This window comes from Mobula birostris, chromosome 22 (assembly GCF_030028105.1).
Source record: "Mobula birostris isolate sMobBir1 chromosome 22, sMobBir1.hap1, whole genome shotgun sequence".
NCBI lineage: Eukaryota > Metazoa > Chordata > Chondrichthyes > Myliobatiformes > Myliobatidae > Mobula > Mobula birostris.
Window position 1 is genome coordinate 58,764,565 of NC_092391.1, and position 22,884 is coordinate 58,787,448.

General features: G+C 42.2%; 1 protein-coding gene across 4 annotated transcripts in view; it reads left to right on the plus strand.

The window, feature by feature from the left end:
- golga3 (golgin A3) overlaps window positions 1–22,884 on the plus strand; it is a 102,751-nt gene that overhangs the window by 64,393 nt on the left and 15,474 nt on the right. For all 4 annotated transcript variants that reach the window (XM_072240832.1, XM_072240831.1, XM_072240833.1 and 1 more), the window contains 5 exons: window positions 1,081–1,344; window positions 1,720–1,814; window positions 7,075–7,291; window positions 19,674–19,817; window positions 20,864–21,061. In XM_072240832.1, coding sequence (XP_072096933.1) covers window positions 1,081–1,344; window positions 1,720–1,814; window positions 7,075–7,291; window positions 19,674–19,817; window positions 20,864–21,061 — 918 coding nt within the window. The remainder of the gene's footprint in view (window positions 1–1,080; window positions 1,345–1,719; window positions 1,815–7,074; window positions 7,292–19,673; window positions 19,818–20,863; window positions 21,062–22,884) is intronic.

Sequence of the window (22,884 nt, forward strand, 5' to 3'; positions counted from 1 at the left end):
TCCCTCTCGCTAGTGGGGGGGGGGGGGGCTGCGAGAGAGAGATATCACTCCTTCAACAGCAAGGAGGGAGATCAACAGCCTGCTGTTTCGATGTTACAATTTTCCACATTGCTTCTCCGAGTCCCCTGACTCAAGGACCAACAGCTGTCACTCACTGTCAAAAAGAGAGAGGGGGGCATGCTATGTTGCTGCTGGAAAGTTTAGTGTCACTTGTGGACTGCCCCCAGCACCACCTCATTGTGTTGGCTTTTAACACAAGCGATGCAGTTTTGAATGCACGTGGGGTAAATGAGTCTGAATCATATGTAAGTCCATAAGATATAGGAGCAGAATTAGGCCATTCAGCCCATCGAGTCTGCTCCACCACTTCATCATGGCTGATCCATTTTCCCTCTGCCCCAATCTCTTGCCTTCTCCCCATAGCCCTTCATGCCCTGACTAATCAAGAATCTTTCAACCTCTGCCTTAAATATACCCAATGACTTGGCTTCCACAGCCACCCGTGGCAATGAATTCACCACTCTCTGTCTGAAGAAATTCCTCCTCATCTCCAACTATGGAAGGGATGAGACAGTCAATGTTTTGGGCTGAGATCCTACACCAGGAGTCCTGATGAAGGGTTTTGGCCTGAACTGTTGACTGTTATTCCCATCCATAAATGCTGTCTGGCAGAGCTGAGCTCCTACAGCAGATGTGTGTCCTCCTCTAGATTTTCAGCATTTGTGGTACCTCTTGTGTCCTCCTCAAAGGATGCCCCTGTACCCTAAGGCTATGCCCTCTAGTCCTAGATTCCCGTACCATAGGAAACATTCTCTCCACGTTCACGCTATCGAGCCCTTTTCAATATTCAATAGATTTCAATGAAATCACCTCTCATTCTGAATTGCAGTGGGTAGAGCCTTGTATGATAAACCTTTCAATCTGGAATCATTATGGTGAACCTCCTTTGAACTCTCTCCAATGTCACCACATCCTTTCTTAGAAAAGGGGCCCAATGTACAGCTGTTCCTCAAGTTGGGTTTTAACTTTACTGGCTACTGAGTAGTGACCTGTCCACTGTTTGGGCACATTTTCCCTCAGGTGATGGTGGAGGCATATCGGCGCGACGCAAACGCAAAAGATCAACTCATAAGTGAGTTGAAATCAGCGAAAAAGAAGCTGGAGTCGGCAGTGAAAGAGTTGAAGCAAGAAATTGTCGCACTGCAAACGGATAAGAAATCCTCTCAGAATGAACATGTGCGGTTGCAGAAGGAAATTTCTCGTGTCCACCAACAAATGACCGATCTGGAAAGCCAACTTCAGTCAGCACAGGAAGAACGTGATGAATTGAACACAGAGCTTCAGGTACAACCTCTTGGTCCTTTAAACTAACCTGGAAGCGGGGGGGTGGTGGTGAAGCAGGGCATGTGCACTTCACCAGGGTCAATATGTCATGGCATCCAGGTTGGTGGAGGCAGGTTGTATTGTGGTTGACTGTGGATTGGTGGCACGGGTTTTTGATTCTTATTGTGCGATTGTGATATTATTCTTGCTATCTTGTGTGTGCTTGTGCTGTGTGTGACTGTTGGTACTGTGTTTTGTACCTTGACCCCAGAGTAACGCTGTTTCATTTGGCTGTATTCACAGGTATTCATGTATGGTTGAATGACATTTAAATTTGAATTATTTTAGTTTTGCCAACAGCCCTTTAAAACTCTCTGATGTTATACTTTCTAATAGTCGTTGCAGTTTGACAGGAGCCAGCTAATGTCGCTCTCCCAGGAGAATGAAGAGCTTAAGAAGCAAGTGGAGGAGATGCAAGAAGAAACTAAAAAGTGAGAAAAGCCTTTTGTTTAAACTTGATCAGTCCTTGTTGATGTATTTAGTTATACAGCAATTAACTTGGGGCAGCAGTGTCCAATACTGATAGTTAACACTTTCTGCTTTTAGACTTCCTAATAAATCCTGTACGTTTCTATTTGTATAACTGTTCCCCGCCCCCCCCAAGACAACGTGAGAAATACGTCATTGTTCTAGCATTCTCACTACACTCTTGGCATTCAGTTTCCAGAATTAAATATATAAATCTTTTTTGGCTGTTTACAATCTTGTTTATGTGTTGGGTATATTTAGCACTTTGGCCCCAGAGGAACACTGTTTCTTTCAGCTATGTTTATGTTCAGTGGAATGATAATTAAACTTGAGAGAGGAAAGGGGCTTGTTGTTTTGTTACTTGTGATGTTCTGCTTTGTGTTCTGACAAGCATTGTGGATGTGCCATGTTGGCACCGGAATGTGTGGCAACACTTGTGGGCTACTTCCAGCACACCCTTAGCTTGTGTTGGTAGTGAATGCAAACGCCACATTTCACTGTGTGTTAACGTGTACATGTGAAAAATAAATCTGAGTGTGACTCTTCAACAACGGGTATACCACTTTGGATACTGTTGGGTGGGGTGGGGGGTGGTGTGACCTAGCAGAGTAAAGTCACAGCAGTCAGATCTCTGGCACTGTCTGGCTCTGTTCCTCAGAAGGGAATGGGGGAGAAAGAGGTGTTAATTAGTTAGTTCGTTAGTTAGAGGAAGAGAAAGGAGCTTCTGTGGACAAGAATGAGATTCCCAGGTGGTACATTGTCTACCGGATACCAGGGTCTGGGACATGTCAGATCGAGTCTTCGGCATTCTTAAGTGGGAAGGCAGCCAGAGGTTGTGGTCCATATAGGTACCAACAACATATGTGGGAAGAGTGATGAAGTTCTGCAAAGGGAGCCCAAGGAGTTAGGTGGTAAGTTAAAGGACTGGACCTCCAGGGCTGTGATCTCAGGATTGTTATCCATGCCACATGCTAATGAGGCCAGAAGAAGCAAGATCAGAGTGTTTAACATGTGGCTAAGGACTTGGTGTTGGAGGGAGTGCATGAGATTTTCGGATCATTGGGCTCTCTTCTAGAGAAGGTGGGACAGTACAAGAGAGACGGTTTGCATCAAAACTGGAGGGGGACTAATATCCAGCGGGAAGGTTTGCTCATGCCGCGCTTTGGGGAAGGTTTGCTCATGCTGCACTGTGGAGAAGGTTTGCTCATGCTGCACTGTGGGGCTTAAACCAGAGTTGCAGGGGCATGGAACCAGAGTGCCAGAACAGTGAAGAGGTTATGGGGGCAGATGTTGGTAAGACCTCAGACAAAGTCAGGAATCAAGCATTGGGCATGGTGCGACTAATGCCCTGATCTGTGTTGATTGCAACGCAAGAAGTGTTGTAGGAAAGCCAGATGAGCTCAGGGCATGATCAACACCTGGAATTGTGACATTGTAGCCATTAATGAGATTTGGTTGTAAGAGGGGCAGGACTGGCAGCTCAGTGTTCCAGGGTTTTGTTGTTTTAGACACAAAGAGTGGGAGGGATTAAAGAGGGAGGGGTGGCGTTACTAGTTATGGTAGTGCTCAATCAAGACACAATGGAGAACTCGTCCAGTGAGGCTTTATAGGTGAAACTGAGGAATAAGAAAGCTATGACCATGTTAACGGGGTTATATTATAGACCACCCAATAGTCCAATTGATTTGAAGGAACAAATTTGTAGAGAGATCACAGACTGTTCCAAGAAACATAAGGTTGTTATAGTACATTGGTGATGTTTAACTTTCCACATATTGATTGGGACTCGCATATTGTAAAAGGACACTGGATGGGATAGAGTTTGTCAAGTGTGTTCAGGAAAGTTTCCTTAATCGGTATGTAGATGTCCCAACGAGAAAGTGTGTGTACTTGATCTGCTATTAAGGAAGGAAACAGGGCTGGTAACAGAAGTTTGTGTAGAGGAACACTTTACATCTATTGATTATAATGCCATTAGTTTCAAAGTAAATATGGAAAAAGATAGGTCTGGTCCACGGGTTGAGATTCTACACTTTAGAAAGGCCAATTTTGAAGGTATCAGAAAGGATCTGACAAGTGTGGATTGGGACAGGCCGTTTTCTGGTAAAGGTGTACTTGGTAAGTGGGAGGCCTTCTAAGTGAAATTTTGAGTGTACAAAGCTTGTATGTGCCTGTTAAAATTAAAGGTAAAGATGACAGGTTTTCAAGAGATATTGGGCCCTGGTTAAGGAAAAAAGTGCATAGCAGGTATAGGCAATTAGGAACAAAAGAAATGCAAGAGAACACTTCAGATAGAAATCAGGAATGCCAAAAGAAGGTATGAGGTTGCCCTAGCAGACAACGTGAAGGAGAACCCTCAGGGCTTCTACAGATGTGTTCAGAGCAAAGGACAAAATTTGGTCCTCTAGAAGATCAGATGCGTGGAGCCAAAAGAGATTGGGAGAGATCATAAAGGAATTTTTTGTATCTCTATTTATTTTGGAGATGAACCCAGAGTCTATAGAAGTGATTACAAAGCACCAGCAAGGTCATGAATCTTATACTGATTACACAGGAGGAGGTGTTTCCTGTCCTGAGGCAAATTAGGGTGGATAAATCCCCAGAGCCGGACAAGGTGTTTCCTCTGCCCCAGAGGGAGGCAAGTGCAGAAGTTGCAGGGTCCCTAGCAGAGATATTTAAATCATCCTTAGTAACAGATGAGGTACAGGAGGATTGGAGGACAGCTAATGTTGTTCCACTGTTTAAGAGGAAATTATAGACCAGTGAGCCTGACATCAGTAGTGGGAAAGTTATTGGGGGATTCTGAGCGGCCGGATATATAAGTATTTGGATAGATACAGACTGATTAGAGGTAATCAGCACGGCTTCGTGTGTGATAGGTTGTGTCTAATTAATCATAGAGATTTTGAGGAAGTTACCAGGAAAGTCGATGAAGGCAAGGTAATGGATGTTGTCTGCATGAACGTAAGCAAAACCTTTGACAAGCTCCAGCATGGGAGGTTGGTCAAGGAGGTTCAGTCACTTGGCACTCTGGATGAAATAGTAAATTGGATTAGACATTGGCTTTGTGGGAGAGGCCAGAGAGCGGTAATAGATGGTTGCCTTTCTGACTGGGGGCCTGTGACTAATGGTGTGCTGCAGGGATCAGTGCTGGGTCCATTGTTAGTTGTCGTCTAAATCAATGCTCTGGATGATGATGTGATTCACTAGATAACACCAAGGTTGGGGTTGGTAGAAGACTATCGGAGCTTGCAGTAGGATCTGGACCAGCTGGAAAAATGGGCTGAAAAATGGCAGATGGAATTTAATGCAGACAAGTGTGAGGTGTTACACTTCAGTAGGACCAACCAGTGTAGGTCTTACACAGTAAGCGGTAGGGCACTGAGGAGTGTGGTAGAACAAAGAGATCTGAGAATACAGGTCCATAATTCATTGAAAGTGAAGTCATAGTAGATAGGATCATAAAGAAAGTTTCATAAATCAATATGTTGAGTACAGGAGATGGATGTTATGTTGAACACAAAATACTCTGCAGATGCTGGGGTCAAAGCAACACTCACAACACGCTGGAGGAACTCAGCAGGTCGGGCAGCATCCGTGGAAACGATCAGTCAACGTTTCAGGCCGGAACCCTTCATCAGGACTGTAGAGGGAAGGGGCAGAGACCCTATAAAGAAGGTGGGGGGAGGGTGGGAAGCAGAAGGCTGGTAGGGTCCAGGTGAAAAACCAGTAAGGGGAAAGATAAAGGGGTGGGGGAGGGGAAGCTGGGAGGTGATAGGCAGCAAAGGTGAAGAAGGAATAGGGTAGTAGAAGGAGGCAGAACCATGAGGGAGGTGGTAGACAGCTGGGGAAGGGGGCAGAGTGAAATAGAGATAGGGGAAGGGAGGGGGGAGGGAATTACTGGAATTGGAGAATTCTATGTTCATACCAAGGGGCTGGAGACAACCTAGACGGTATATGAGGTGTTGCTTCTCCAAACTGAGTGTAGCCTCATCATGGCAGTAGAGGAGGCCATGAATGGACATATCCAAATGGGAATGGGAAGCAGAGTTGAAGTGGGTGGCTACTGGGAGATCTTGTCTGTTTTGGTGGACGGAGCGGAGGTGCTCAACGAAGTGGTCCCCCAGTCTGCGTCGGGTTTCGCCGATGTAGAAGAGGCCGCACTGGGAGCACCGGATGCAATAGATGACCCCAACAGACTCACAAGTGAAGTGTTGCCTCACCTGGAAGGACTGTTCGGGGCCCTGAATGGTGGCAAGAGAGGAGGTGTAGGGACAGGTGTAGCACTTATGCTTACAGAGATAAGTGCCGGGTGGGACATCCGTGGGGAGGGAAGTGTGGATCAGGGAGTCACGGAGGGACCGATCTCTGCGGAGAGGGGTGGAGAAGGAAGGATGTGCTTAGTGGTGGGGCCTGTTGAAGGTGGTGGAAGTTGTGGAGGATAATGTGCTGGATCTGGAGGCTGGTGGTGTGGTAGGTGAGGACAAGGGGAACTCTGTCCCTGTTGTGGTGGCGGGAGGATGGGGTGAGGGCCGAAGTGCGGGAAATGGAGGAGATGCAGGTGAGGGCACCATTGATCACTGTAGAAGGGAAACCGCGATCCTTAAAGAAAGAGGACATTTGAGATGTCCTGGAACAGAAAGCCTCATCCTGGGAGTAGATGTGGCGGAGACGGAGGAACTGGGAATAGGGAATGGCGTTTTTGCATGTGGCGGGGTGGGAAGAGGTATAGTCGAGGTAGTTATGAATGTTATGTTGAAGTTGCATAAGACATTGGTGAGGCCTAATTGTGTACAGTTTTGGTCATCTACCTACAGGAAAGATGTAAATCAGTGTGGAATAAGTGGTCTGTGAAGGTTCAGTTTCTGTGCTGTACTTTTCTATGACTGTCATTTCTATTCAGTTTTGTTTATGCATCTGAATATCATTTTAATATAAACAATCCTTTACATCCAGAGTTTTTACCAATGACTTCAAATATATATAGTGTATCACAAAGAGTCTCTATAATCTTCAACCTGTAAGTTTAGTGCAACTTTGTTATGAAGACTTGTCACAGTATGAACTTTTTTCTTTTTTTTTTGGTCATGATTTTGTGGCGAATCAGACTGCCTAATTCTGCTCCTATGCCTTATGGTCTTCCTGGAGCTGCATATAAAGAACTGTTGGGTTCAAGCTGAACTTCACTCCCCTGATGTTTAACTTGGTTAACTCCTCCCCCAGGGGTATTTCTGAACAGAAGACCCGAATGAAGAAACTTGGCACCGATCTCACCACTGCACAGAAAGAAATGAAAGCCAAGCACAAAGCTTACGAAAACGCTGTTGGCATTTTGAGCCGTCGTCTTCAGGAGGCCCTTTCAGCAAAGGAGACTGCTGAGGCAGAGCTCAGCAAGCTGAAAGATCAGGTCATAGAGGATGGGGGCAGTAATTTTCTGCAAGTATGTTCCTGTTTTTGAATGCATATTCTGTTCTGCTAATATGTTAACAGACTAATTTGCAGTTTAATATTTGCAACAAAGTTAGGAAGTGAAAATTAGGAAATTTAAAAATTAAATAGTTGTAGAAAAGTACAGCACAGAAACAGGTCCTTCAGCCCATCTAGTATGTGCTGAACCATTTAATCTGCCTACTCCTATTGAACTGCACCGGGACCATCCCACTAGAAACATAGAAAACCTACAGCACAATACAGGCCCTTCAGCCCACAATGCTGTGTGGAATATGCACTTACTTTAGAAATTACCTAGGGTTACCCATAGCCTTCTGTTTTTCTAAGCTCCATGTACCTATCCAGGAATCTCTTAAAAGACCCTATCTTATCCGCCTCCACCACTGTTGTCGGCAGCCCATTCCATGCACCCTCTGCATTAATAAAAAAAAACAACTTGTCCCTGACATCTCCTCTGTACCTACTTCCAAGCACCTTAAAACTGCGCCATCTCGTGTTAGCCATTTCAGCCCTGGGAAAAAGCCTCTGACTATCCACATGATCAATGCCTCTCATCATCTTATACACCTCTATCAGGTCACCTCTCATCCTCCATCACTCCAAGGAGAAAAAGGCTGAGTTCACTCGACCTATTCTCATAAGGCATACTCCCCAATCCAGGCAACATCCTTGTAAATCTCCTCTGCACCCTTTCTATGGTTCCCACGTCCTTCCTGTAGTGAGATAACCGGAACTGAGCACATTACTCCAAGTGGGGTCTGACCAGGATCTTATATAGCTGTAACATTACCTCTTGGCTCTTAAACTCAATCCCACGGTTGATGAAGGCCAATGCACTGTATGCCTTTTTTTTAATTTTATTTTTATTTGGATAAGGAATTCACAAATATCATGTACTTTTTTCACACATGTAACCTTTTCCATTTTTTTATATGTATAAAACTACAATTATTCATACATTCTTAAGTACACATTGAGATGATATAAAAGGAAAATAAACATTTGAATAGATAATTATGTACTGTGGTAAATCTAACCTATTAGGCTAAGTAATGGAATTAGTTGTTAAGAAAAATGGTAATAAAATAGTTTCCATATAACCCTTCTGGACCATTTCCACTGGTCCAAAATGTTGTATATAAGCCTATGTATCAACCATTGTAGGTGTTTATATCCTAATTTGTTCATGCTTGCTCCTGCCCGCAGACATAATTATCCAATCCCTATGTACTTATTTACTTAATTTTTTCATTTTTTTATCCCTTTCCCAAATCTTTCCCTTTACTTGTGTTAATTCTCTATTTTCCAAAAGAAAACAAAAGAAAACAAACATTTAGACTAGGGGTGCTTACGTTAGCAATATTACTGTGTTGATGAGAAGAGCAGTATACATCATTAGGAGAGTCATCTAAAGTCTGCTCGCGTTGGGGTTATATATTCAATCCATTTATTCCAGATTTGATAAAATTTTTCTTTTTGAGTTCTCAGGGAGTAAGTCAACTTTTCTATTTTAAATATTTCCAAGATAATTTCGTACCAATCTTCTAATGTAGATGGTATTGGATTTAGCCATTTTCTAGTGATTGATTTCTTACTTGCCGCTAAGAGGGCCTGCAGCAACTTTATATCTTCCTTCTGTTCAAGAAACAATACATGCCCCAAATAGAGCGTCTCAAAGTTCAGAGGTATCTGGGACCTAAGTACCTTAACTAATGTTCTATGAATACCTTCCCAAAATAGACTTAATTTAGGGCAATCCCAAAAAATATGAAAATGATTTGCCTCCTTGGAGCCACACCTTCTCCAACACATCACATTTGTATCTTTATATTTTTCCTGATATGGGGCCTTGAAGTATCTTATAATGTTTTTCCAACAATGTTCTCTCCAAGTCAAAGAATTAGTCGAGGACCATTGAAAGCTGCAGATTTTCTCCCAAGCCTCCTCTGAAAGTACCAACCCCGCTTCTTTCTCCCACTTCTCTTTAATATACAGTGTATTTACATTTTTAGCATGGGAGAGTGCATTATATAATCGAGAAACTGATTTACTAGGTATTGAACTGCAAGCCGAATTCAGAATCTTGAAAAATTCTAATTCTACTGTTGATAGGTCTGTATATCTACAACTCTGGTTAACATAGTTTCGTACTTGAAGGTACCTAAAAAAGTCATTATGTTCTAGGCCATGTTTGTCCTGCAGGATTTGGAAACTTTGTAATACTCTTTTATCTATAAATGAGAGGTAGGTTGTAAGACCTTTTTTTATCCATAGCTCAAATCTTTTATTTCCTCTGTTGGGAAGGAATTCGGTATCATATGCACACCATCTAAAGAGTTTTAACATGTTATTAATTCCACATGAATTAACCACCTTCTGCCATACTTTTAATGTAAGATTTATCCAAGCGTTTTTAAATTTTTCCAGCTGGGCCATCAATCCTTTGTCAGCTATTGAGGCTTGAAGAGGAAAACTGTCAACTAATCCAAATTCTATTTCCTTCCATCTAGCCTTATATTCCCTATTACACCAATATAACAGAGGGGTTATCTGTGAGGCATAAAAATAATTTCTCAGGCAAGGAAGAACCATACCTCCTCCTTCCTTCCCTAACTGTAAGGTGTTATATCGAATTCTAGGTTTCTTTCCTTGCCAAATGAAGCGGGAAATCCATTTGTCCCATTCCCTGAATTGATTATCATCCACCTCCACCGGTAAAGTACGGAAAAGATACAATAACTGAGGAAGAATATTCATTTTTATAGTATTTATCCTTGAGTTTAAACTTAAAAAGGGGATAAGATTCCATCTATGTATATCTGCTTTTATCTCTGAGATTAATGGCCCATAATTTACCTGTGACAGTGTTGAAAGATCCTTCGGCAGGGTTATTCCTAAATATTTTAATGATTTAGCTTCCCACTTAAGATCATATGTATCCTGCAATTTTTTGGATGGTGTATAATTTAGGGACATAACCTGCGTTTTCTTTACACTTATTTTATAACCTGATATTTTCCCAAAGTCATCCAACAGTGTAAACAATCCTATAAATGATTTTTCTGATTCACTCAGATAGACCAAAACATCATCTGCGAATAACGCCACTTTCTGTTCAATCCCTGCCACCTTGATACCTTTTACAATTTCGCTCTGTCTTATTAGTTGGGCAAGCAGTTCAATATATAGCGCAGAAAGGAGAGGAGAAATTGGGCATCCCTGTTAGTGCCTCTCTCTAAGATGAAGGAGTCAGAGAGGTCCCCATTTATCTTAATTCGGGCTGTAGGACTGTCATATAGAGTCTGAATTACCTTAATAAACTTTTCTTGAAAGCCGAATCTTCCTAACACTCTATAGGAATGCCCAACTAACCGAATTAAAAGCTTTCTCAGCGTCCAATCCTACTACCATTGTCTCTGTCTCATTCTTATTAACCTGTTCTAATATGTGCAGAGTTCTCCTTATGTTGTCCTGTGTTTGTCTTTGTTGAATAAATCCAGTCTGGTCTAAGTGGATTAGGCCAGGTAAAAGCTTTTCCAATCTGTGCGCTAATATAATATAGTTTGTAATCTAAGTTAAGAACACTAATTGGCTGATAATTGCCACATTCTAGTTTATCTTTACCCTCTTTAGGAATAACTGAAATAATCGCTTCTCTCCAGGAAGGTGGAGTTTCTCCTCTCTGCAAGATCCAATTAAAGGTGTTAAGTAGTAATGGGGCTAACTGTGTCTTCAGGGACTTGTACCACTCTGAGGTAAACCCATCAGAACCCGGGGACTTTCCAGCCTTTAACCTAGAGATGGCCACGTTCAGTTCTTTGACAGTTACTGGTTCTAATAAACTTTCATTTTGTAAATCTGTAAGTTTAGGTAGATCTAAAAAATTCAATGCACTGTCTATATAGGGCTCATTGGGGGCCCGGGGTTGGGAGTACAGCTCTTGATAATATGTTTCAAAACTCTCTTGAATTTTCCCTATTGTACTCTCCACAAGCTTTGTCTTTGGATTCTTTATTTTATGAATTGTATTGTCTGCTTGTTGTTTTCGTAATTTATATGCTAATAATCTAGCTGATTTACCTCCTACTTCATAATTCTTTTGTCTCAGGTAAAGAAAATTTCTTTGAGTTTCCAACGTAAAATATCGTCAATTTCACTTTGCAGTTTCCTAATTTCCTGTTTTCGATTTGAATTACTTTTGTTCCTATCTACAACTTGAAGTTGTTTTAATTTTCCTTGAAGGTCTGTTAATTTTTGTGCATTGATTTTTTTTCATGTGAGTGGTAATGGAAATAATTTTCCCTCTCAGTACAGCTTTCAATGTATCCCATAAGATCGCTGGTGATGTTTCTCCCGTGTCATTAAGGTCTAGATATTCTTTGATTTCTCCCCTTAATCTCTCCGTTACTTTTGGGTTATTGAGTATATGTGAGTTTAGCCTCCATAGTGTTTTCCTCATTTTCCTTTCCAGGATTAGAGACATAGAGACTGGGCTATGATCCGACAGATCAATTGTTGTAATATTACAGTTTTTTATCCTGAGTCTATCTGTATTAAAGATAAAGAAATAGTCTATCCTTGAATAGGCTGAATGAGGGAAAGAGTAATATGTATAATCTTTACTAGTAGGGTGTAATTCCCTCCAGACATCTATAATTCCCAACTCCTCCATCAATGAATTCACTTTCCGAGTCAGGGGTTTATTCTGAGTAACTATTCTTGAAGAATCTAATATAGGATTTAATCTAATATTAAAATCCCCTCCACAAATTACTACCCCTTGAGAACTGACCATTAGGTCAAAAATGTGTCTATAAAATGACCATTCACAACCTGGAGGAGCATAAACATTCAGCAATGTTATTTCTGCACCTTCTATTCTTCCTGTGATTTTTACGAACCGTCCTCCTTTGTCCTAGTCTCTGAAATATGTTCATAATTAAGAGTACTTGATATTAAAGTAGCTACCCCTCTTTTGTGACTCAATTTATATGATGAATAAAATACATGCTTAAAGCCCATTCTTTTTAATTTTCCATGTTCAGATTGGCTCATATGTGTTTCCTGGAGGAAAGCTATTTGTGTCCTCTCTTTTTTCAATTTAGACATAATCTTATTTCTTTTAATTGGATTCAAAACCCAATAACATTATAGGAAATTATTTTTACCAATTCAGTTTGCATTTTTCTCTAGTAGAAAAAAAAAACACTCTCCTTTTCTAACCAAACAGTAAGCAATCCCTTCTCAACAGTAAACCAAGACATATAACCACACCCTAGACATTTTTGAACGTGCAACATTTGAAAATTTTTCCCGACTTTCCTCAGTTCAGAGGGATAACCTCCATCTTCACCCTGTGTTAGAGGGCCCTCAGCAGTTTGAATAATCATAGAGAATTTTCTCCTATTTATGTCTCGACCATATTGCTATCATTCAAGTTAATCCGTCTAGTTTATTTTCAGTTACCAGTTTTCATTTTACCTTTAAGTCCGATTTACTCTTTTCAGTCATTTCTCTTAATTAATCTGTGTTCTCTGTACATTCGCGTCTGAATATTTGCAGCTTTTCCTTGTAGTTTGACACTCTGGTTCGTGTGGAGCGTCCTCGCCGCACTAACTGCTACGACTTCTGCCGAGTCCTCTCCAGTAGCGACTCCAGTTGGGTGATAACTTTAATAGGTAGTCCCTGGTCCGCCAGGTCCAATGTTGCCTCCTCCACCGTAGCGTAAGTTTTTGTCCCTTCGTCGTAAAAGACTCTCAGCCGAGCTAGATACAGGGTCTGGAATCTGATGTTGTTTTCCTTCAGGACTCTCCGTGTTTCCGTATATTCCTTCCGTCTGGCAAGAATCCCCGGTGTGTAGTCATGGTCTAAACTGATTTTACAGTTGTTCCACATGAAACCTTTCTTTTGCCATGCCCTTTTAAGCACCTCTTCCTTCGTTCTGTAACTGAGAAATCTGACCAGAATCGATCTGGGCTGGGCGCCTGCTGGAGGCTGTGGTGTCAACGCGCGGTGAGCTCTTTCTATCTGTAGGTCTTTTGCGGCCGGTATATCAAGGTTCTCTCTAAGTAGCTTCTCCACGAAGGGAATCATCAATCCGGGTTTACCTTCAGTTCCTTTGGGAACTCCGTAAATCCTCACATTTTCCCTTCTCCAGTGGCCTTCTTGATCTATTAGTTTCCACTGGAGCTGGTATTGCAGCTTCAGCATTTCTGCTATCACCTCCTCTGCGTTTTGTAGCTTCCCTTCAATTCCAACAATCCTCGCTTCGGCTTCATCTATCCGCGAGTTAGTTTTTACTATTTTTCCTTTAATATCTTCCAGCTGTTTGCTGTTATCTTGTCGGAACTCGCGAATCTCTCTGAGAATCAAGGACAGAGTCACCAATTCCCCCTCATTATCTCCGTCCTGGCTTGCCGTGGGGGAGCTAGGCCTGTCGCCTTGCTGCGTCTCTTTATGTTTATCAGCCTTCGGAGCGGACTTTTTAATCTTGTTCTTAGACATCATCCTTGCCCCTTTTATTAATATAGTTATGCAATATTAAGTATTTGTCTAAATTCGATTATGGGGCAGTTTACCTTTTTTGTCGAGAGACATTTTCCTTACGCCGCCATTCCCTTGATGACCGATTTTCTGTCACTGTATGCCTTCTTAACCACAGAGTCAACCTTTGCACAGCAGCTTTGAGTGTCCTATGGACTCGGAACCCAAGATCCCTCTGATCCTCCAGACTGCCAAGAGTCTTACCATTAACACTATATTCTGCCATCATATTTGACCTACTAAAATCAGTCACCTCACACTTATCTGGGTTGAACTCCATCTGGCACTTCTCAGCCCAGTTCTGCATCCTATCACTGTCCCGCTGTAACCTCTGACAGCCCTCTATACTATCCACAACACCCCCAACCTTTGTGTCATCAATAAATTTACTAACCCATCCTTCAACTTCCTCATCCAGGTCATTTATAAAAATCACGAAGTGAAGGGGTCCCAGAACCGATCTCTGAGGCACACCACTGGTCACTGACCTCCATGCAGAATATGACCCGTCTACAACCACTCTTTGCCTTCTGTGAGCAAGCCAAATCTGGATCCACAAAGCAATGTCCTCTTGGATCCCATGCCTGCTTACTTTCTCAATAAGCCTTGCATGGGGTACCTTATCAAATGCCTTGCTGAAATCCATATACACTGCATCTACTGCTCTTCCTTCATCAGTGTGTTTAGTCACATCCTCAAAAAATTCTATCAGGCTCATAAGGCACAACCTGCCTTTCACAAAGCCATGCTGACTATTCCTAATCATATTATGCCTCTCCAAATGTTCATAAATCCTGCCTCTCAGGATCTTTTTCATCAACTTGCTAACCACTGAAGTAAGACTCGCTGGTCTATAATTTCCTGGGCTATGTCTACTCCCTTTCTTGAATAATGGAACAACATCCACAACCCTGCAATTCTCCGGAACCTCTCCCGTCCCCATTGATGCAAAGGTCATTGCCAGACACTCAGCAATCTCCTCCCTCGCTTCCCATAGTAGCCTGGGGTACATCCCGTCCGGTCCTGGAGACTTATCCAACTTGAAGTTTTCCAAAAGCTCCAGCACATTCTCTTTCTTAATATCTATATGCTCAAGCTTTTCCATCTGCTGTAAGTCATCCCTACAATCACCAAGATCCTTTTCCATAATGAATACTGAACCAAAGTATTAAGTACTTCTGCTATCTCCTCTGGTTCCATACACACTTCTCCACTCTCACACTTGATTGGTTCTATTCTCCCCTACCAAAACTCTCAAGTTTTGAAATCGAGTTCATATACACCAGTTGCACTGGCTGCTCATTCCACAATCTCACAACCCTCTGAGTGAAGAGGTTTTCTCTTGTGTTCCCCTTAAACGTTTCACCTTTCACCCTAGCGTTATGGCTTGCACAGCACTTTTTATAGTACCCATAACCCAGGTTTATTTCCTGCCGGCTGCCTGTCAGGAGTTTGTACGTTCTCCCCATGACCATGTGGGTTTCCTCCGGGTGCTCCGGTTACCCCTCTCAGTCCAAAAGTGTATCTGTTAGTAAGTTAATTGTCATTGTAAATTGTCCTGTGATCAGGCCTGGATTAAATCTGGAGAATTGTTGTGTGGCATGGCTCAAAGGGTGGGAGGGCCTGTTCTGCGCTGTATCTCACTAAACAAGTTGTACTGTATGTGCTGCACCGCCATAAAAGTCGACCTGTTCAATCATATCTGTCAGCTTTCCAGTGTGACCATCACATCAATATAGTCGCACTGTGTACTAAAATGTTGAACTTTGAATTGCTATTCAATGTAGAGCCCCAGAATTTAGCTGAAAACAATATTAATGAGTGGTCCAGTACACTAGAGAAACAAAGACCGAGCAAGTTTCCATTAATGCACTCTCACATGCTGAATACTTGATCCTGGAATGTTTTTTATTGGAGATATTAACATTGCAGGTGAGATTAAATAATCTCTGGCAGAATGGCCTTTTGTACCTCTAACTCGGGTATTGACAGAAGTTGTCGTCTCAGTTCAGAATCAGACTTATTATCACTGGTGTACAGTGCGTATAAAAAGTATTCACCTCCACCCCCAACCCCCACCCCGGAAGTTTTCCTGTTTTATTGTTTTCCAAAATTGAATCACAATGGATTTAATTTGACATTTTTGACACTGATCAACAGAAAAAGACACTTCCGTGTTAAAGTGAAAACAGATATTTAAAAAGTGATATAAATTAATTTGAAATATATAACACAAAATAATCAATGCATAAGTATTCACCCCTTTAATATAACACACCAATCATCACCGGTGCAGCCAATTGGTTTTAGAAGTCACATAATTAGTTAAAAGGAGATCACTGCGTGCAGTCAAGGTGTTTCAATTGATTGCAGTAAAAATACACCTGGATCTGGAAGGTCCAACTGCTGGTGAGTCAGTATCCTGGTAAAAACTGCACCATGAAGACAAAAGAACACTCCAAGCCTCCCCACAAAAAAGTTATTGAAAAGCACAAGTCAGGAGATGGACACAAGAACATTTCCAAGTCACTGAATATCCTTTGAAGTACAATTAAGTCAGTCATCAAGAAATGGAAAGAATCTGGCACCACTGTAAATCTGCTGAGAGCAGGCTGTCCTCAGAAACTGAGTGAGTGACTGTGCAAGAAGGGGACTAGCAAGGGAGACCACCATGAAACCTATGGCAGCTCTGGAGTTACAAGCTTCAGTGGCTGAGATGGGAGAGACTGCGCATACACCAACTGCTGCCCGGATGCTTCACCAGTCGCTGCTTTATGGGAGAGTGACAAAGAGAAAGGGACTGTTGAACAAAAAACTCACGTGAAATCTTGGCTAGAGTTTGCCAGAAGGCATGAGGGAGACTCTGAAGTCAACTGGAAGAAGGTTTTATGGTCTGATGAAACCAAATTTGAGCTTTTAAGCCATCAGACTAAATGCTATGTTTGGCGTAAGTCGAACACCACACATCATCAAAAACACACCATTCCTACTGTGAAGCATGGTGGTAGCTGTATCATGCTGTGGGGATGCTTCACTGCAGCAGGCCCTGGAAGGCTTGTGAAAGTAGAGAGTAAAATGAATGCAGCAAAATACAGGGAAATCCTGCAGGAAAACCTGATGTAGTCTGCAAGAGAACTGCAAATTGCGAGAAGCTCTGTTTTCCAGCAAGACAATGACCCCAAGTATAAAGCCAAAGCTACACAGAAATGGCTTAAGAACAACAAAGTTAATGTCCTGGAGTGGCTATGTCAGAGTTCAGACCTCAATCCAATTGAGAGTTTGTGGCTGGACTTGAAAAGGACTGTTCACTCACAATCCCCGTGCAATCTGTGAGGGCTTGAGCAGTTTTATAGAGAATGGGGAGAATTTGCAGTATCCAGATGTACAAAGCTGATAGAGACCTATCCACACAGACTCATGGCTGTAATTAAAGATGCATCTACTAAATACTGACTTGAAGGGGGTGAGTAATTATGCAGTAGAATATCGAGTTTAATAATTGTAATAAATTTAGACCAATTTGTAGAAATTCCTTTTCACTCTAATATGAAAGAGTCTTTTCTGTTGATCAGTGTCATAAAAGCCAAATTAAATCCACAGTGATTCAATGTTGTAAAGCCATAAAACATGAAAACTTCCAAGGGAGGGTGAATACTTTTTAGAGGCATTGTATGTTCTGAAATTCTCTCTCCCATGATCAATGCTCCTCTCTGATCAGATTCCTTCTTTTCCAGCCCTTTACCTTTTTCACCTATCACCTGCTTGCTTCTTACTTCATTCCCCCCCCCCGCCCACCTCGCTTCACCTAGCATCTTCGAGCTTGTGCTCCTTCCCCTCACCTCACCACCGTATTTCCCTATCTTTCCAGTCCTAATACAGGGTCTTGGTTCGAAATGTCGGCTGGTTATTCCTCTCCTTAGATGCTGCCTGACTTGCTGAGTTCATCCGGCATTTTGTATGTGTTATTGTGAAGTGTGTTGTTTTGTGACAGCCATACAATGCAAGGCATAAAATTGTTACAGCGAGCGGAAACAGTCACCACCCACTGGTCAGCTGAAACCAAATCCAGGCTGACTTTCAGTGATTGGTCATTGTCCAATCAAGGACTTAACTGTTCTGAGATAAACCATTCAGATAGTCATACTATGTATAGTGGCAAAACTAATCCAAAATGAAAAATTGCCGCTAGCCTAAGACTGCCATGGGGTTGTTATACTTGCATGACACACGATCAGTTCCAGTGAAATGATTGTTCCAAAGAGTCGAATCCTTTAATAGCAATTAGCAAACATAGTCTTAAAGCAAGTCCTTAGCAAAATTATGATCTCCGTAGTCCCAAACTACAATCTACCACAAAGTTTGTAAGAATGTGACTTGTTTTCCTTCACCTTTACCACACCTCCACTAAGAGACTAGTTACCATAATGAATGCGCAATACAGAATACAATGCCGATAGAGAACAAAAACATGGTTTCTACCCTGGGGAGTGTGAGTTTGAGTTGAGTTTTGAGACTGTTGTAGTTTTATCAAAAAAAAGTGTTATCTTGAATTCCAGCTTGCTCTGTTGTCTGGCTTCGGGTCGCATCAGTAATTAAAGGTGAGCAAACACAACAACAATAAAATTACTATAGGTTATAATAAAAATATAAATAATGCAGAAGAGGAATAATGAGATAGTGTTCATGGACTTTTCAGACTATGATGGCAGAATTGAGAAAGCTGCTGCTAAAATGTTGAGTGTGGGTCTTGAAAGTTCCATATACCTTGTATTGTTTTTGGTTGGAGTGGAGTTTAAACTGCCAAAATTCAACATTTGTCAAGCTCACTCTTGTCCGTAAGGTTTACTTTTTAAGCAGAGATGTTGAATTATAATGTGGGACAACACACACAAAATGCTGGAGGAACTCAGTAGGCCAGGCAGCATCTATGGAAAAGAGTGAATAGTTAACGTTTTGGGCCAAGACTCTTCATCAGGACTGGAAAGGAAGGGGAGAAATCAGAATAAGAAGGTGGAGGGAGGGGAAGAAGAACAAGATGGCAGATAATTGCTGAAACTGGGAGAAGGGGAGGGAGTGAAGTAAGAAGCTGGGAAGTTGATTAGTGAAATAGATAAAAGGCTGGATGGGGGGGGGAATCTGATAGAGGCCAGAAGAACATGGAAGAAAGGGAAGAGGGAGGAACACCAGAGGGAGGTGATGGACAGGTAAGGAGATAAGGTGAGACGGAAACAATCCATTGCATGCGGAGAAGAGAGAATCCCAAAGCTGTGGCAGCAAGTCATATAGGGTCACCAGGTATCTCTTCATGGTGGAAAGAGTGGTGCATAGAGTGTGGAGAGGGAAGCAATTAATTGGGGTACTCGGTGGTCGGAACCAAGAAGCTTGAAAACTGATCTGGAAGCCATGTGGCACAAGATGGTGGAGAAGACAAGTTCCCAGGAAGGATACCTGGCTGCGGTAGTGGGTCTGGGTGAGCACATGATCAAAGACTCGGAGGGTAGCAGAGATCACAGATGGGGAGCAATGAGAGAGGGTTTCACTGAACTCCTATTGAAGATTTAAACTTCTTCAGGGTAGGCATCCCTGGAAGAGATGTAAGAGTAGGAGTAGTCTTCCTTATGAAGGATCTTGTCCCAAAAAGGTCACTTGATTCATTTCCATAGATCGAGTTCCTCCAACATTTTGTGTGTTGCTCTGGATTTCCAGATTTTTGTGTTTGTGAATTTAATATGGGTATATTAAACTGGATAGCTGCCTAATTGGATAGATCGGCAATTCTTTTTGAATCGTGCTGCAAGGCTTCTTCCCATTTGTGTATTCATTAACAGGAGCAGATCCAGGCTTTGCAACTGGAGCTGCAGGCAGTGAACCACAGCAAATCCATGCTCGAGAAGGAACTGCAGGAGGTGATCTCCCTCACCAGTCAAGAATTGGAGGATTACCGAGAAAAGGTTTTGGAGCTGGAAGATGAGGTAGAAATTAAATCTTCGACAAAGTATTTTGCATAACCCTTAGTCAAACTCTGAGAGAACGTTTCATGTGGTTTATATTATCAAGATAGTGAATTAATTTCCCTTTATTTCAAGGTGATTAAGTACTATGAAGATCAGCTGAGTAATTCTGTGATCTTTGTATTCTTTTCTCTGTTTGCCGCCTCAAAAAGTCAAAGTGATAATGAACATAGTACCAGAAATATGTGATCTCAGTTTGTAAGCAACTTCTAGACTTCATTCCATCTCCCTGTAGTATGATAGCTCTTGACATTGAAACCTGGAAAGTCTGTTCTTTATAAAGTACCTGAGTCACCCAAAAGCACTTCGGATCAAACATAAGTATTCTTGCGATGTACTTGCTGCTCATTTTGGGACAGCAATGAAGGTCCTTCATCTCTGGTGGTGTTCAGGGCTTCCTTCATCATGCCAGTAGCTTCCTCTCATTTTTGCTATTGTCAGTCATGCAAGTTTCAGGTGGAGACTCAGGAATACCATCACACTCAGATGTAGAAAGATTCTCCATTGCTGTTTCTGTAACAACTTCCTTTCACCAGTCGGGGTGGTTAGCCCTGAGCTGAACCACCGATTCTGGAGGACTGGTGGACCACTCTTAGTCTGGCCTCTGCCCTTTGACCTGTTTGGCATGGACGACCCTACCAAGAGTCAAAGTATAAAGCCCTGACTCTGGCCAATATAGGTCTCTGAGTCATTGAGGCACACAAGCCTCCAAACCACAACAAGGTTGTGGTCCTTTTGGAGGTCTTGCAATGTAGTTAGTGTCGTACCATAAAAAAATAGTTAGGGGGGCTTTCACTGTTACTTATCTAAAGTAGGGTTTTAGATGGTATTGGTCCATGGCATAAGAAATGTTGGGAACCCTGATCTAAAGTCTTGAAGAGAGTTCTGCATAGCAAAAGTAAATTTGAAAGGGAGTCTGACCTTTGTAAAACCACTACACACAAGTTTTTTTTTACTACGTATTATGCATACACCATAATAGTTTTGCTTCTCTCTCTCCCTCAAAGCTTCAGGAGTCGAGAGGTTTTAGGAAGAAGATCAGACGGTTGGAAGAAGCCAATAAGAAATTGACTCTAGACTTGGAGCACGAACGAGGGAAGCTGGTTGGCCTGAATCAATCCCATGCTGCACTGAAAGAGCACACCAACATCTTGGAGACTGCCCTGTCCAAAAGGGAAGCAGATCTAGTGCAGCTGAACCTACAGGTATAAACTCAGTACAGAAGGAGCTCCTTTTGAGTTCAGGAATCATGGAAATTGGAACATTACAGTTCAGTCCCTTCGGCCCACAATGTTGTGCCAACTTTTTAACCTACCCCAAGATCAATCTAACCCTTCCCTCCCATATAGCCCTCCATTTTTCTTTTGTCTATGTGCCTACCTAAGAGTCTCTTAAATATCCCTCATGTACCTGCCTCTACTACTACCCTGGCAGCTCTGTGTTCTCTTTTTTAAAAAAAAAGCAGCAATCAGGATCAGATTTAGTATCACTGGGATGTGTTGTGAAATTTGTTGCTGTGCGGCAGCAGGACCTGGCAGTACATAATGAAAAGAGTTAATTACGGTAGAAAGTATATATAAATGTAATTCTGGTTAGACCAAAGCTTGGAGTTTTTTGTTTAGTTCAGATTGCTTCATTATAGGAAGGAAGTGGGAACTTTGAGGGTGCAGTGGAGATTTACCAGGATATTGTCTGGATTAGAAAGCCTGTCTTAAGAGGAAAGGTTGAGTAAATTAGGGTTTGACGTGAAGAATGAGAAGTGACGTGATAAAGGTGTGTAAGATAATCAGAGGCATAGATAGTGGACAGCCAACAACTTTTTCCTAGGGCAGAAAAGAAGTTAAATTAAATAAGTAGTGCAAAAGAGGGGGGGGAAAATGTGGTGAAGTGGTGTTCATGGGTTCAGTGTCCATACAGAAATCTTAAGCAGAGGGGAAGAAGCTGTTCCTGAATCATTGAGTGTGTGCCTTCAGACTCCTCTACCACCTCCCTGATGGTAACAATGAGAAGAGGGCATGACCTGGGTGATGGGGTCCTCAGTGATGGATGCCCCCTTTTGAGGCGTCCTGGATTCAGGGGAGGTTAGTACCTATGATGGAGCTGATTGAGTTTACAACTCAGTCTGACATCTCCTACACTTTCCTCTACAGTCGGCCCTCCTTATCCGCGAGGGATTGGTTCCGGGACCCCTCACGGATACCAAAATACACAGATGTTCAAGTCCCTTATTCGACCTGTCCCAATGAGGTGGATCTTAGGACCCAGCAGAAACCCGGACCTTATTTAACCTGTCTAAGTGCGGTGGGCATTAGGACCCGGCGGCGGAGCTCTGAATCTGCAGTGTTTCTGTTCACAAAAGTAATCACGATCGTGATTTAAAGTGGAAATAATAAAGCGATCAGAAAGAGGTGAAACGCCATCGGTCATTGGAAAAGCATTAGGCTACAGTCGGTCAACGATCGGAACAGTTTTAAAGGATAAAATGAGAAAGGCCCTGCCCGATTTAAGCTACAATTATTACTAAGCAGCGCAGTGGTTTAATTATTGGGTTTTGGGTTTTTGATCCTTCACATCAACCCGGCAGGGATGGACAGCATGCTTGGGAGCGATCTGACACTGGATCGAACTCTGGAACGATCTGTCACTGGATCGAACTCGGGAACTTCTGTTCCTGAGCCTGGCGCTGAAACATACGTTTCTGAAGTATTTTATATGCATAGAAAGGTAAAATATATACTATATACTAAGACAAATGTTTGACTAACTGACAGTAAATAATACTGGATGTACCTGTTCCAACTTACTTAGTAAGAGAACTTCTGTTTTTTTTTCCAATCCCGATCCACGATAACCCATGCACATCCTCCCGTATACTTTAAATCATCTCTAGATTACTTATAATACCTAATACAATGTAATTGCTATGTAAATAGTTGTTATACTGCATTGCTTAGGGAATAATGACAAGAAAAAAAAGTCTGTACATGTACGAACAGCAAGTGCTGGAAGAGCACTTCTGGGTTTTCTG